The sequence below is a fragment of the Suricata suricatta genome, chromosome 10 (assembly GCF_006229205.1).
Source record: "Suricata suricatta isolate VVHF042 chromosome 10, meerkat_22Aug2017_6uvM2_HiC, whole genome shotgun sequence".
NCBI lineage: Eukaryota > Metazoa > Chordata > Mammalia > Carnivora > Herpestidae > Suricata > Suricata suricatta.
The window spans coordinates 17,147,489-17,164,497 of NC_043709.1; the positions used below are offsets into that span (position 1 = coordinate 17,147,489).

General features: G+C 45.3%; 1 protein-coding gene across 2 annotated transcripts in view; it reads left to right on the forward strand.

Annotated features, from left to right (window-relative positions):
• The window catches only part of GLT8D2 (glycosyltransferase 8 domain containing 2), a 32,011-nt gene that overhangs the window by 10,705 nt on the left and 4,297 nt on the right, over positions 1-17,009 (forward strand). For both annotated transcript variants that reach the window (XM_029953587.1, XM_029953586.1), the window contains exons 3-8: positions 2,742-2,834; positions 9,354-9,525; positions 10,964-11,081; positions 12,269-12,353; positions 12,971-13,083; positions 15,574-15,740. In XM_029953587.1, coding sequence (XP_029809447.1) covers positions 2,742-2,834; positions 9,354-9,525; positions 10,964-11,081; positions 12,269-12,353; positions 12,971-13,083; positions 15,574-15,740 — 748 coding nt within the window. The remainder of the gene's footprint in view (positions 1-2,741; positions 2,835-9,353; positions 9,526-10,963; positions 11,082-12,268; positions 12,354-12,970; positions 13,084-15,573; positions 15,741-17,009) is intronic.

Below are 17,009 nucleotides of genomic sequence, written 5' to 3' on the forward strand. Positions count from 1 at the left end.
TCCCACAAGTGGTTCTTGGCCTCATTGTTTCAGCATGAGTCCTGCAGGAAGGTGTTAGATATTTTGTCCACAGGTGGGTTTATCATGAGAAGGGGCCTACATTTTTATAAAACTTACAAATATAATTTATTTTCTGACTTTAAATATTCATGTTCCTATCTAATTTTAGCACTTGTAATTTCGTGTTTCTATGAAGATTAATTGATTGAGTCATTCAATCAAAGTGGGCTTTATGATGTCAGCGCAGAGCCCAACGTGGGGCCCAAACTCACAACCCCCAAATCAAGAGTCAAATACTCTGCCCACTGAGCCAGCGAGGTGCCCCTTGTCCTCCTATTCTTTTTTTTTTTTAAGTTTTAAATTTATTTTTGAGAGACAGAGAGAGACAGTGGGAGCAGGGGAGAGTCAGAAAGAGAGGGAGACACAGAATCCAAAGCAGGCTCCAGGCTCTGAGCTAGCTGTCAGCACAGAGCGACCTACGAACCATGAGATCATGACCTGAGCCAAAGCCGGATGCTTAACCGACTGAGCCACCCAGGCGCCCCTTGAGTTCCTATACTTAAGAGTCACCTTAAGTTATATAATCTTCAGACTCCCTCAAAACCCGATTTTCCCCTTGATTTTAGATCTAGTAGCTTGTGAACCTGGGATGAAACATAGTAACCTAATTGTGTTACTGTTAGCCTCTGGGCAGAGCTGCCAAATCCAGCAGATGACAAGACATGTAGTGAGATTGGAGGTTCAGATTAACTCTGAATCATATGTTAAGTCTATGCATATGGCAAATATTGCAGAGGACATAGGTACACTCAGAAAAGAGTCAGGTGGTAGAAGACATTGAGGTGCTTCCCCACCTGGCTGTGGCAGGTGATTAATTAGACGTATTGATAAACTATCTTCTGTTTCTCTATGGCTTTGTTTTAAACTGAGTCTCTTGTCCAATTGTCTCTGACTGAATCTCACAGTCCAGAAAGGTGGAGAGGGGTTGGATGCAAGCAGAGTAGAATCATTGAGCTTCAGAATGTCTCTCTGGAAGGCATCTGTGAAGACCAACTCCTTCCTTCTACAAGAGTGAAGACAAAGGCCCAGGGGTCAGAAAATAGATCAGTATGAGGCAAATAAATGTAAATATCTTGATTGCAAAAATAATAAATGATTAGGAGCACCTGGGTGGCTCAGTCCGGTAAGTGTCCAACTCTTGATTTCAGCTCAGGCCATGATCTCATGGTTCCTGGGTTTGAGCCCTGCATTGGGCTCTGCACTAACAGCACAGAGTCTGCTTGGGATTCTCTCCCTCTTTCTCTCTGCCTCTCCCTCGTGTGTGCTTTCTCTCTCTCTCTCAAAAACAAATAAACTTAAAAAAATAGTAAATGATAATACATAACAATTATAAAGTTTTTATTAACTCTCAAACCCCCATGTGAGACAATGGTTATTATTACAATTACATTCCTCATTGAACAGATGAGCAAACTGAGGCTCAGAGAGGTTCAGTAACCTGTCTAAGGCCACATAGCTAAGAGGTGGCAGAAACAAGATTTGAGTCTGACTTGAAATCCCGGCCCTTTCCTCTCCTACCAACACTTTCGAAACTTCAGGTGTTTGTGTTCTATGTACAGCAATGCACCACCTTCTCAAATTTTCATCATCTGGATTTCTTCTGTCCTACACAGGACTTACTGTTTTCTTAAATGAACTCATTTAAAAGTTACCTATACTTTATAATAGGAAATGTATATCCAGGGACGTCTGGGTGACTCAGTTAGTTAAGCATCCAACTTTGGGTCAGATCATGATCTCACGGTTTGCAAGTTTGAGCCCCATGTTGTGCTCTGTGCTGATAGCTCAGAGCCTGGAATCTTCTTTGGATTCTGTGTCTCTCTCTCTCTCTGCCCCTCCCACACTAGTACTCTCTCTCTTTCAAAAATAAAGAAAACCATTAAAAAAATAAAAACAAGAAAGTGTTTATCTTTACTATCACTCGAATAAACTATCTCCTGTCATAAAAAGGTGACCATACAAATATGTAGGATTGGAACTATATTATTCACTTCTGGGTAGCTTTTGTCACCTGCCTGAGATTAAAACTGATTTCTCGTGCTGTGACTTAACGTCACTTAACGCCATGATCATGAACCTCCTAAGCCATCTCATGTACCAGCAATGGTATGTGCTCCGGACTTAGGAAAACACTGTCCTATATCACTGCTTCTCAGTTGTTCCCAGGGGTATCTGGAACCATGGTCCTGGATGCTCAGAACTGGAAGAGATACTTGGGTCTTCTGGCCTCTTCCTCAGGACAAGAATTTTTTGTGCGTCATCCTTGACCAGTGTTTGAGTGAACGGAGAAGCAGCTCTGCTGTAACAGCTCAGAACATGTACTCGTAATAGGCCCTGGCTCGCCATAAGCATTATATGAATGTTGGCCGTTAATTGAAACAAAATGTTCGTGCACAGAAATTAGCTCCAGACACCGGATCGTGTCGGCATTGTTTGTGGCCTCTGCCATCAGGCCGTCTGGGAATAGCCCGGATCCTCCCTAAACGAAGCGTCTGGACCCTCGAGCAGCCACAGCGCCCCAGGTTAACCCTTTATTCCGCCTGCCACCTGCCGAAAGAAAGGTCCCGGACCACCACCCGGATGTACCTCCAGGGAAGGCATCTGCTCCTAGACTATTCGAAACTTTCCCACAATTTCAGCTTGAGAGGCCACACCTGAACGTGTTTCTGTTTTTATTTCAGTTAATCAGGTGTTGCTGTTCCTTCTGATCATGACCGTCTGTGGGATTCTGTATAAGAAAGTCCATAAGGGGACCGTGCCCAGGAACGAAACAGGTAGGCTAAGTGAAAGAAGCGGGCGCACAAGACAAATACTGTGTGACTCCTCTTGTACGAGGGGCTTCGAGAGTCACAGTCATGCAGGCAGAAAGTGTAATGGTGGTTGCCAGGGGCCGGGTGGCAGGCAGGGGGAGTTCATGTGGAAGGGGTAGAAGCTGCTGTTTTGTGAGTTTATACAAGTCTGGTAAGTTTTACCAGAATTATGGGGACAGGGCAGTGGTGATAGTAGGACGACACTGTGAATGTATTTAATACCCCAACTGTGCATTTAAAAACTGATTAAGGTGATACATTTTGAGTGTTTTTTACTACAACGATTTTTTTTTAAAGATAAAGCAGGTTAATAAGCATATAACGTGTCAAGATGGGATACCTGGGGATGTGATTTAAAAAAATTTGTTTTTTACATTTATTTGTTTTTGAGAGACAGAGAGAAACAGAGTGTGAACAGGGGAGGAGTAGAGAGAGAAAGAGACACAGAATCTGAAGCAAGCTCCAGGCTCTGAGCTAGTGGTCTGTGCAGAGCCTGACGTGGGGCTGGAACCCACAAACTGTGAGATCATGACCTGAGCGGAAGCCGGATGCTTAACCAGCTGAGCCACCCAGGCACCCTAAGCATCTGATTCTTGATTTCTGCTTGGGTCATGATCTCAGGGGTCACAGGAGAGAGCCCTGTGTCAGGTTCTGTGCTGACAGTGTGGAGCATGCTTGGAATGCACGGGCTCTCTCTCTCTTCCCCTCCTCCCCTCCCAAAAATAAATAAATAAACTTTAAAAAAAACAGTTAAGGGGCGCCCCGGTGGCTCAGTTGGTTGAGCATCTGACTTTGGCTCAGGTCATGATCTCACAGTTTGTGGGTTCAAGCCCCGCCCTGGGCTCTGTGCTGACAGCTCAGAGCCTGGAACCTGCTTCGGATTCTGTGTGTCCCTCTCTCTCTGTCCCTCCCCTGCTCATGATCTGTATCTCTCTGTCTCTCAAAAATAAATAAATGTTAAAAAAATATTTTTAATTAAAAAAAAACCAGTTAAAACACATAATCTGGTCTAAATAAACAGGAGAGCATCTGGAAAGAGCATGATTTCCACACAAAGAGGCACATACTAATTTGCCCAGGGCATGTTCTTTGTAGTCCCAATTGGAAACAATCCACATGTAAATCAACTAGTGATTAGATACAATGTAGTATATCTACATAGTGGAGTGCTTTTCAACAATAAGAAGCAACAAACTACTAATGTGTGGTCCAATGTGGATAAAACTCACAAAGATAATGCTAAATTAAAGAAGCTAGACCTGAAAGCCCACATATTATATGATTCCATTTATAGAAGTTTCTAGAAAAGATTAATCTACAGAGATGGAAAAGAGATCAGTGGTTGCCAGGGGCTGGGAGCCAGAGTGGATTGACTATTACCCAGCTTAAGGAAACTTCTCAGGGAGATGAACTTGTTTTGTTTTGTTTTGTTTTGTTTTGTTTTGAGAGAGTGAGCTAGCAGGGTAGGGAAGAGGGAGAGAGAGAGAATCCCAAACCAACTCCACATTCAGCACAGAGCCTGACTCTGGGCTTGATCCCACAATCCTGGGATCGTGACCTGAGCCAAAATCAAGAGTTAGACACTCCACCAACTGAGCCAGCCAGACACCCCTGGAAATTGTCTAACATGGGATTGTGGTAATGGTTGTGCAACTCTATCAATTTACTAAAAATCATGGAACTGTATACCTAAAATAGGAGATTGTAAGAAATTTCCAATATTTCCAAATTTTAAGAAATATGTTAGTCAGCCTAGGCTGTCTTAAAATACCACAGACTATGGGGCGCCTGGGTGGCTCAGTTGGTTAAGTGTCTGACTTTTGCTCAGGTCATGATCTCACGGTCCGTGGGTTCGAGCCCCATATCAGGCTCTTTGCTGACAGCTCAGAGCCTGGAGCTTGCTTTGGATCCTGTGTCTCCCTTTCTCTCTGCCCCTCCCCTGCTCACATTCTGTCTCTCTTGGTCTATCAAAAATGAATAAATGTTAAAAAAAAATCTTTTAATACAAAGAGAAAGTACCCCAGATGAGGTGGCTTACACAAAGGACATCTGTTTTCTCACAGACCTGGAGGCGGGAAGTCCAGGCGCCAGCAGGGCTGCTTTCTCCCAAGGCTTCTCTTCCAGGCTCGCAGTCAGCCGCCTCCTCCTCCCGGCCTCAGATGACTCTTCCCGTGTTCCCCTCTGTGGCATCCCGGCCTCTTCTTATAAAGACACTAGTCATACTGGATTAAGGCCCCACCCTAATGGCCTCCGTTTCACTTAATTGCTCCTTATAGGCTCTGTCCTCAAATGCAGTCACATCCCAAGGTACTAGGGTTTAGAGCTTCCACATAAGGATTTACACAATTGAGTCCAAACGATAGCTAACTTATGCCTCAATAGAGAAAGGAAGCCATAGGAAGTCAAAAGTTGTCTGAACTTCATGGTCCTGACTCTTCACACGTCACTCCCTGCCCATAAACCACACATTTGGCCACTTGAATCCCCTGCAAACTCTTTTCTCCAGAGAGAACCAAGTAGATTTTGTTACAGCTGTTAAAACAACGGTAAGGAAATGCACATCCTGACTTATTAATCAACCATATACTGATCAACAAAGTATGTTGAACACATGAATGGGTTCACTATCATATTTTTATCTCATTCAGTGTTAAAAAGAATCAGGGTTATGAAATAACATTCAAGAGACTATAATGTTGAGATGGAAGCAAGTTGCGGAAAACCATGAAAAGTATGATTTCATTTTGGTTTTAAAATAACACGTGTAGGTGGTATATTCTGAAATAACATAGAGAAGGATTTGAGAGGCACATACCGCATGGGTAACAGAGATCTGCCTTTGGAATGGGGGTAGAGAGGTCCGCAGAAAATCATCATGACTTACTGGAATTTGTGGCTAGAAGTTTTTCAAGAAGTGCATATCAATAATTTTAAGAGACTATTTTTTAGAGCAGTTTTAGGTTCAGAGAAAAATCGAGTGGAAGGTACACAGTTTTCCCCACTATTAACATCCCCTACCAGATGGGACATTAGTTACAACTGATGGACCTGCATGGACACGTCATTTTCACCCGGTGTCCACAGTTTACATTAGGATTCACTCTTGATGTTGTACTTGGGTTGTGAGAAATGTAGAATGACATTAATCTACCATTATAGAATAAAGAGTAGATTCATTGCTCCCAAAATCCTTAGTGCTTTGCCTATTTCATATTAATTTTTATATTTTCAAAAACAGTAATTCAAGAACTGGCGTTCTAAGGTAATGTCCGGAAGCCATGTGAAATCATTTGCTGAGGATGGGCATGGTACCATTTTGTGTGTTCTGATCATGACATTCCATCTAACCTCCTGGTAATTTTTTTGTGATTAGCTGGGGATTCACTGCTGGTCCAGCTGAGGTGAGACAAGTGTACAGGCTTGCTTAAAAACAATCCTAATTTGAAATGGGATTCAGATATTTGGTGCTGGGAGAGTAGACTTTTCGCTTTTTCTAGAAATGGGCAGGGACTGGTGAGAGCTGCTTGTGGGAAGGGACTAATGCAGTACAACACATTTCCAGCCCATACCGCCATCAGCATGATGTTTTCTAGAGACTGTATGGGCACCAGGCAGTTCCACATTGCCAGACCTTTGGTGAATTGGGATAAGCACCACCTGGCACAATGGATCCCAATAGTACCTACGAGGATGAAACACTGGTGAAGAATTTACGGCTGATAAATCTTTCCCGATCTTTCTCCAGTGTGTCTTCATCCATATTCTGTCCAGGGAAGACCTCTTGGCAAGAGCAGTATTTTTGGCTTAGGTTAGCTTCCCAGCCCTTCTGACTGGCAGTGTGTCCTAAGAAAGCCTGGCCATGTGACGTGTCTGCAAACTTGGTGTTTGATCTCTTGGGTGGCCCTCTTTCATGGGGACACGTTCCTCCTCCCTCCTCCTGCCTGTTGCCTGAGAGCCGGGTTCTGCCCCAGCATTTCAGCCCTCCTCCCTCTCTTTGCCCCTAGGACTAGTCCAGGAATCATTCCTCCAGAGCTGTGTTCTGTGCGAGCAACGCATCAGTTCCATTCAGTCCAGCAAACTTTGATGAAGTGCTTCCTAGGTGCCAGACTCAGCGGGGAAAATATAATGAGCTCCCAGTTTGGTGAGGGAGACGGACACATGAATAGATTCTTTCTGTGCAGTATGGTAAATGCTCAAATAGAGGTATTTAGGAAATTCATCCATCCATGCACCCATCCTTCCAAAATGTATTGAGAATCTACTGTGTTCCAGGCACTGTGCTAGCCGCCAATGAATAGAGATGAACAAGATACCGCTCGGCCCTCATAGGAGAGAAAGGTTAACTGGGCAACCAAATAAATCGCGATGCAGCTGGCCAAGCCACCCACAAACAAGGACAAAGTGAGCATCGTGTAAGGAGCTGTTAAAGGCTTCCCAAAGGTTCTGATGTCTACCCTGCATTTGGAATGAATGTGTAAAAGTTAGCCCTGCAGGAAAGGATGGAAAGAGCATTCCAGGCATCTGGAACCGTATGTGCAAAGGCACTGAGGAAAGGGACACCCCGGTGCAGTGTTTAGGGAGGCACAAGTAATTTGGTATTGTTGGGATAGGAGTTGAGGAGCAGTGGCTGGATCATGAGGTACCTTGTGTGCCAGGCAAAGGAAGGTGCCCTGCCCCCCCCGTTATAGGAACCATTGGAGAAGGGTAAGCAGTGAAGAAACATAGTCAAATTTGCATTTGGGGAAGTTCACTTCCCTGCCTGCAGGTTACATACCGCATGATTAGGGAACCTCCCCAAGATGACAGTTGAGTCCAAAAGGAATAATCCCTTAAGAAATATTTTCTTTTTTGCTTATAAAACTAACCATGGTTGGGGCGCCTGGGTGGCTCAGTCGGTTAAGGATCTTACTTCTGCTCAGGTCATGATCTCATGGTTGGTGGGTTTGAGCCCTGTGTCGGGCTCTGTGCTGACAGCTCAGAGCCTGGAGCCTGCTTCGGATTCTGTGTCTCCCTCTCTCTGCCCCTCCCATGCTTGTGCTCTCTCTCAAAAATAAGTAAAAAACATTACAAAAAAAAAAGTATCCATGGTTGCTGTAGGGAATTTGGAAAATATAAGAAATGCAAATAAGGAAATTGAAATCACTCTTAATTCCATAAACAGATGTAGATCCATTTAAAAATATGTATGTTTGTATATACCCCGTTGGGATCATACACTAGATGAGATTCTTATGGTGATTTTGTATATCAAATACTAGAGAGAAGTTTTGTATTTTTTTTCCCCTTGGTGTTGTATTATGAACATTCTCTTGTGCCAGTGAATATACTGTGAAAACAGAATTATTCCCGTGGTGGACGTTTCAGATGTGGTGCCCAGCCTGTGGAAGGGATGTAGGAGGAGAAAGGGGTGGCCCTTAATGTCTCTTAAGTTACATAAAGCATAGTACCTGGTGGTTAGTTTATATATTTGTTGGAGTCAATATCAGGTAGAACTTTCCTGCATCTGAGTGGTACTTATCTGTAAAGAGAGAGAGCACTTGAAATAAAACCCAGAAGGGCGTCTGATAGCAGATTCTCTCTATACTGATAATTATTATCCTTCACATCAGAAAATTGTATTGTGGTGCCGAACTCAGGTGTTACAACACTATATTTTATATCACAGCCACAGCTCAAAGGAACAGTCAATTATTCATCTTGTGCATTAGTCATGCTCTTTCATGTTCCACATTTCTCTTGCTGTCAACTTGTGAGAGACTCGACAAGAGGGCGAATAAGAGTAGGAAGATCACAAGCAGTAGATTTTGCAGCAGCATGGCAGGATAAATATTCCAGTGGAGGAGAGCTGAGAACTGTTGAATCAAATGAGACTTTCCAGTTCTTCACGTATTTTTCAACTGTGTGTATGTGTATGTGACTGACGTATGTAAAAGAGCTCCAAAGTAATAGTGACTGAAACAGAATATTTTAGCTCTCGAGTCGATGTGTGTCATTCCACACAATGATGCGTCATTTCCAGTCACCCAGATCCTTCTGCCTCAGGGTTTTGGTGTCCTCCACAGGTTGCTCCAAGTAGTGGTCCAAGATGGCTGCCCGAACTCCTGGCATCAAATCCACATTCCAGCCAAAGGGGATGGGGCCTGGGGCAGGGGCAGGCGGCACATTGCTTTCAGGGGCAAACCCAGTAGTCACACACATACTTGCACGAGCCTCCCGTTGGTCAGAACTTGATCATACACACTTGCTAGAGAGTCTCAGAAATCTAGTCTTAGTGGTTGGCTATATGCGAGCTAAAATTAAAACTCCAGTGTTCTATTTCTTCCTCCCCCCGTCCCCACAATGTTCTATTTGTAAGAGAAGAGACCGGACGTTAGAGAACCACAGGCTGTCTCTCCCACACCATGCTGCCTTCCCCCAGGAGTGTGAACTGGCTCTGCTATGAATTTCCTTCATGTTCTAAGACACTGATTGTGATGTTTCCAGATGAGGACTCGGAGCCTCCTGAGGAAATGGAGGACGAGATTCCTGTGGTGATTTGTGCCGCTGCAGGCAGAATGGGCGCCGCCATGGCTGCCATCAATAGCATCTACAGCAACACTGACGCCAACATTCTGTTCTATGTCGTCGGACTCCGGAACACTCTGTCTCGAATCCGGTAATTTGTGTACTATAGACTTTGGAGTTTTCTGCTTTCTGTTCGTCTTCCTTGTCTTTCCTTAAATACATTTCCTTCTCTCTTGGGTTTGATGAATGTCATTTGAATTAATGAGGGGACGACCTGAGGTTTATCTGGTGACCTGATGAATGTGTGGCCTACCTAAGGAAGTTTCCAGCAAAGTCTCATTATTATGGTAGGATAATGCATCATTCTGCTGAAGTGAATTGACTAATGACCTAAAGAACTACAAGCCTTAAGCAGGTTATGTGGAAATCTCTCTCTCTCTCTTTTTAATATTTATTTATTTATTTATTTATTTATTTATTTATTTATTATTTAGAGAGCATGCATGTGCAGAGAGAGAGGAGGAGAGAGAATCTCAAGCAGGCTCCACACTATCAGCACAGAGCCCAACACAGGGCTAGATCTCACGAACCATGAGATCATGGCCCGAGCTGAAATTAAGCGTCTAATGCTTAACCAACTGAGCCACCCAGGCACCCCGGAAGTCTTTCTAAAATGTCTTCTCTTGGGGTACCTGGATGGCTCAGTCAGTTGAGCGTCCAACTCTTGATTTGGGCTCAGGTCATGATCCCAGGGTTGTGGGATCTAGCCCTGTGTTGGGCTCTGCACTGAGTGTGGAGCCTGCTTTGATTCTCTCTCTCTCTCCTTCTGCCCCTCTCTCTGCTCTTTCTTTCTCTCTCTCTCTCTCAAATTAAAAAGAAAAAGGTGAGGGACACCTGGGTATTTCAGTCAGTTAAACATCCAACTCTTGATTTTTGTTCAAATGATGATCTCATGGGTTTTGAGATAATTTCTACCAAGAATTGTTTTATGAATGGAATTAAAAGATAGTTGCAGACTTTGAGACTAAGCGGACATGAGGGGAGAGGGTGGGGGGAGCAGGGAGGGGGAGACAGGAAGCAAGAAAAGGTAGGGAACATTGAGAGACGGAGACAAAGAGGTCAGAATAACTCCAGATCAACCTTGGAGTCACAACAACAGAGGAAGAATGACTTCTGTCAAGTGGAAGATTCAGCGTGTCCTGCCTCATCACTTGACAGGTCTGGCGGCCCTGTGGCAAACAGGGACCAGCAACCACAGATGCTGCTTTGTGAGAGAAGGAACATTTTGTTCTTGCAGTTTCCTGTGGAGATTATGTGGATCTGGGGAAGATATTTGGTTATTACTGTTTTGCCTCATTTCGTTTGCACAGTTATGTGAATTAAAGAAAAAAGAAAGGAAAGATCTGAGACCAGATGGGGGAAAAATCAGAAGGCTTTATAGACTAAACTCTACTAAGGTTATACGCATTTTATTTTTAACTTTCAAAGGAGGCCACAGATCGACTCTGAGGCAATAAGGGAAATTGAGGGAAAAGGTTGGAGGTATATAAGCTAGAGGGGTTTTTGTTTGTTTTTTGTCATCTCTTTAGAAAATGGATTGAACATTCCAAACTAAGAGAAATAAACTTTAAAATCGTGGAATTCAACCCAATAGTCCTCAAAGGGAAGATCAGACCGGACTCTTCAAGGCCAGAATTGCTCCAGCCTGTGAGTAGGAATCGCACATGTGCTGGGGACAGTCTTTGTTGAGACCCTTGCTCAGTGCGGAGCCCTGGCCACTGGGAAGCAGACAGAATATTTCTAGAGCAGTGTTAGATCTCCACCAAGCGCTGCTTATTTATAATTTATAATCCACCGCTCCAGAAGGATTTAGATGGTTTACATAAATATAATGAAGCTGTTAAAGCAGAAATGAAGCGTAAGAAAATGTAGGATGGATTTCTGTGTGTGGATATGCCTGTAGGGATGGGGGTAGGGACCAGATAGTGAGGCCAGGAAAAATATTCTCAGCCCACAGCGTGTTACGTGTCCTGTGACTGGACATTGAATTTAGCCCCGAGTATCCCAGCACTAAGGAAAACCAGTAGCGTGATACACAATATACCTCATAGTATCAACTAAGATAAGATTTCAAAAGACACCCACTTTTCCCCCTAAAATTGGGAATCCTATGGCATTTTACTGCAAGAGTTCGTACAAAAGGGACTCTCTCGCATGAAGAGTAGTATTGATAGCAGGTTCAGCTGCTTTCTACATGTGCTTGTTACATCCATCCTGAAACTTCACTGAATTCTATCCCTTCTCATGACATGATCTTTTCCCAATTCCCCGTATTTATGATCAGAGTGTGAGCTGAGCTAGGACTTGGGTTCAGTAGTGTTATGGCTAATGAGACCATATACTCTCAATTTCCGCTCATGCTTGTCTGACTTTTTTCTAGTCCAAGGAGCTAAGAGGTTGAGCTTTGGTTGGGATGATGCCCGTGTGTGTGTGTGTGTGTGTGTGTGTGTGTGTGTGTGTGTAGCTGATTTAGTTGAGGGTAGTCAAATTACTAGTGTAGAGGAGAGCAGGCACTTTGTGTCCTACAAGATTGGCCAGGGGCCTCTGTGACTCCCACTAGAGTGGCTCACAGAGCTCAAAGTCATGTTACAGTCTCGGCAGATGAGGGCTTGGGTCTAGGAGAGCACTGGGGGGCGGCATCAGTTAGTTGCAGCCGGAGGCCAGATAACTGGGAACCCGGAAGCCACCATGAGGCATCTCTGTAGCCTGTTTATGTTGCTCCACACCTGGAGCGGAGCTTAGGCCATGGTCAAAGGCACTCTCTAAGAGCACGAGAAGACACTGAGCCACACGCATCTTCCCCACCATCACTTTTTCTTGTTTTGTTTTAACAGCTGAACTTTGTTCGCTTTTATCTCCCTCTGCTTATCCATCAACACGAGAAAGTCATCTATTTGGACGATGACGTCATTGTGCAAGGTACACATGCCAACTTACAAGGATACTCCGAGAAGGAGAAGCTGATAAGTAGAATCTAACTATCTCCTTCCGTTTCCAAATAGCTAGATGCCCAGCAACTGTGACTGTGTGTTCAAGTTGGTAGAATAGGATTGTTACAAATTTGGGAATGTTTTGAAAACAGGGGTTGATCCTCACTTCCCTGGACAGTCCAGTTGACTGAGGACCACTCTCTGACTGTCAAAGTCGGGAATAAATAGCTCAGTAGCTTTTCCTTTCCCTGCTTCCCTAAAATGTGGAGGAATAAAGTCCCCCTGATGACATTCTTGAAAGTGAGTGAAGGTTTGGTGTTTAAGTGTTGCTCTCTCTCTCTCACATGCAAACAAGGTAAGCACTGGTGTGGTCCCTCCATGGGAACAGAAGTAAAGACATTTACCCAGTGCTGATCTGAGCTTATCATCAAGTGACCTTCTGAATGGAGACGAGCCATGTTACTAAGTAAATCCCAGGCCACTCGAAACTGGGATCACGTACTTTTCCTCCACAGCAAACTCAGGGACTGCTGGACAATTTAAGGCTCTATCTAGCCCAAAGCCAAATGCTACCATATTTTGACTTCTGGTGTTTTCTGAATTCAGGTGACATCCAGGAGCTCTATGACACCACTCTGGCCCTGGGCCACGCGGCCGCTTTTTCGGATGACTGTGATCTGCCCTCGGCTCAGGACATGAACAGATTTGTGGGGCTGCAGGTGGGCTCGCTGGCACGGAGGTCCTGCCTCCGCCCTGCTGTTCCCTTCCCTTCCCCACATCGCACAGTTGTCTAACCTTGGAGGACAGCACGGGGGCCTGGGCTGTCCATTCCGCCCTGGCTCCGTGTGTCCGACTCTGGGGCAAGTTAACCCTGCAGGTCCCGCTCTCCATTTCTGAAACCCGGCAACAGCAGTACCTGTTTCTTTGTTTTTTGTGAGCTGTGACGCAATAACACAAAGCCAGAGCCCCAGGAATGGAGCAGAAAAAACACAGGCCGGAGCCTGCGGTAATGCTCCAGAAGTGACAGTTGTGACCTAACGGGTTGGAACCACTCTCCCTGACCGAGATGGGGATTCCTGTAAGAGGGTCCCTGGACCTTTGGTTCTGTTTTCAGTTTTGATCATCTTTTTTTTTTTCCCTTTCAATAGAGGAAAATCCCAATTTTGCTCAAAGGTAAAGAGCAACTTGCCCTGGTGGAAATGAGGGAAGTTGAGCCTGTGTGTAATACTGACATTGAAAGAATGGCCTTAAAATACAAGGTGTTAAGAATCAAATGCTGTTCCTTTTTTCTTATAATTTTTTTCTTTAATCTTTATTTATTTTTGAGAGACAGACAGAATGTGAGCAGGGGAAGGGCAGAGAGAGAAGGGGACAAAGAATCAGAAGCAAGCTCCAGGCTCTGCGCTGTCAGCACAGAGCCCGACGCGGGGCTCGAACCCACAAACCACGAGATCATGACCTGAGCTGAAGTTGGACACTTAACCGACGGAGCCACCCAGGCGCCCCTCAAATGCTGTTCTTTAAAAAAGGATCCAGCGGCGCCTGGGTGGCTCCGTTGGTTAAGCATCTGACTTTGGATTCTGTCTTCCTCTCTCTCTGCCCCTCCCCTGCTTACACTCTGTCTCTCTCTCAAATATAAGTAAACATAAAAAAAAAATTTTTTTTTAAAGTTCCAGGACATCACTTTAGACCTGTGGCAGTACAGGTGTGACACACTTTGAGGCCTAGGCTTTCAGGCGGGACCTCAGTCAACAGCTTGGCTCTGTCACTTAGTCGGCTTGCAGCCCTGGGCCAGCGCCTTCCCAGCCCTTTTCTCCCTCAGTTGTCAGAGGTAATAACAGAACTCCCCTCGTAGAGTTATGGTGAGAATTAAATGAGTTAATATGTGTACAGTTACTGTGTGCAATTAGCGAGGTAATAATGTGTGCAAAGTCCCCAGAGCAGCGCCCGGCACATAGAGTGTGTCCTCGATTTCCGTGTTGTGCGTGGGCATCACAGTGAGGTTGAGGTGGACGCGGATGGCCCGTGTGACTGGGACAGTAATGTCCAGCCCTCGTGTCACAGCCTCTCCTCAACTACCCGGGTGCTTACAATGTGCGGACTCTGTTTTAGGAACCAACAGTATAGTAAACAAAACCGAAATTCCTGCCTTTGGGTAGCTTACCTGTTAGTGGGAAGAGACAGTCAGCAGCAAACAACATATTTAACAGAGGGTTGGGGTGCAGGTTGCGTTGTATTTTAAATTGGGTGATCAGGGAAGGGTCCCCTGACACAGTGTCACTGAGCCTGCATGTAAAAGAACTGAAGGAACCAGCTCGGCAGATATTAAGGGGGAAAGCATTCCAAGAAGCGGTAACAGCAAGTACAAAGGTCATGAGGCAGGAGTGTGTCTCTCTTTTATTGAAGGAACAAGGAGGTCAGTGTGGCAGAGGGCAGCGGCATGAGAATAGGTTAGGAAGGTAGTGGCGGTGGGGGCAGATGGCGCAGGGCACGGCAGCACATCTCAGGACCTCTGGCTTTTACCGGGATGGGAAGCCACTGGAGAAGCTTTGAGCAGATGAATAACATAGGAACAGAGTGAAACTGAAAAGGGTGGAAACAGAACAGTTTAGGAAGAGCTTGCGGACATCCTGCCCGGACCAGGAAGGTAGCCGCACACGCAGTGGTTGACGTCTTCTGGAAGACAAGCAGGACTTGCTGACAGATTTGGAAGCAAAGGGGGTGTGAAGGAGCCACGGAGGACTTGATGACCCTGGGTACTTTTGCCCAAGTAGTGGGAAGGATAGCCCGTCACGGAGGCGGGGCGGGTTGCGGGGACCCGAGTCTGGGGCAAGGGCAGGATCGGTGTTGGGATATGTGCAGAGCTGCCACGGTGAGCACCCCGAAGGACACGCTGAGCTGGCAGGTGGGGCAGACTTTGGGGATCCAGAGGAGAGGTCAAGGCTGGCGACGCAGAGGGTATTTTGGGCCACGAGACTCGGTGAGGCTGTCCGGGGAGTCAGTGCCAGAGACAGCGACAGGTCCTGGCAGGGGGACCAGGCGGCACTCAGCCTTTAGAGGTTGGGAAGCGAGAAAACCAGCAAAGGACCCTAGCAGGTGGCTCGTGACACAGGAGGAAACCCAGAGATCCTGCACAGCGGTTTCAATAAAATGATTGTCTTCCCGAAACGAAAGATGTGTGGGTCAAAAGCATGTCCTGTTCCTCACAGAACACGTACATGGGCTACCTGGACTACAGGAAGAAGACCATCAAAGACCTTGGCATCAGCCCAAGCACCTGCTCTTTCAACCCCGGCGTGATCGTTGCCAACATAACGGAATGGAAGCACCAGCGTATCACCAAACAGCTGGAGAAATGGATGCAAAAAAACGTGGAGTAGGTGTAAACCTGTCTACCCTTTTCCAGGCTTGGGAACAAAATTACGTAATTAATCTTCTATGCGTAACTCAGGGGTAGAAATACTTCAGACATTGTAGGTCAGACTTGCTTACAGAGGTGCGGGCGAGAAAGGGGACAGCAGATGGCGATATTTTCTCAAACGGGATGTCAGTGGAAGCGAGTTCCTGCCGCATCTCGTTATACAAACGCTTTTCTAATGAACTGCTAATGTGACTGTAAGTGTTCTCCCAGAACCCTAGGGAACCTTTTCCACTGGAAATCATCTCTCAGTTGAGCATCTTCTTACATAGATTTGTTTTGAAGAATTATTTTATAAACTCTGGCGGTGCCTGGATGGCTCACTTGGTTGGGCATCGGACTCTTGATTTCAGCTAAGGTCATGATCTCAGTTTCATGAGTTTGAGCCCTGCATCAGGCTCTGCGCTGACAGAAGGGACCTGTGTGAGATTCTCCTTCTCTCTCTGTCCCTTCTCCCTTCTCTCTGTCTCTCTCAAAATAAGTAAACTAAAAAAGATTTTATAAACTCAACTTTGGTTTTGGAGGTTGAGTTTTTAAAAAGGTATCATTTTTCATTCTCGAAGTTTTAAAATATGGGGGGGAGGGAACCCTCCAATAGAACCGCTATTATTGTTACTGCATTTCCTAGTCATCTTTTTATTTGGATTTTTTTTTAATCTGGATATTTTAAATACCACCATTGGGGCGCCTGGGTGGCTCAGTCAGTTGAGCGTCGGACTTTGGCTCAGGTCATGATCTCATGGTTTGTGGGTTCGAGCCCCGCGTCAGGCTCTGTGCTCACAGCTTGCTTAGAGCCTGGAGCTCTGCTTTGGATTCTGCGCTTCCCTCTCTCTCTGACACTCCCCTGCTCCCACGCTCTCTGTCTCTCTCTCAAAAAAAAAAAAAGATATAAAAAATTAAAAAAAAATACCACCATAACTTTGAGTTTGTGGGTAAAGGTATTCTATGTAGGATCAGAATTTGCCATAAAAAAGGACCAAAATGAAAATGGCAAAATGCTATGCTTATCCTGTGAGTCTAGGTGAAGGACATGGGAATTCATGATATCCTTCTTACAATTCTTTTTTTTTTATGTTTATTTATGAGAGACAGAGAGACAGAGCATGAGCAGGGGAGGGGCAGAGAGCGAGGTAGACACAGAATGCGAAGCAGGCTCCAGGCTCTGAGCTGTCAGCACAGAGCCCAACGTGAGGCTCGAACTCACAAACTGCGAGATCATGACCTGAG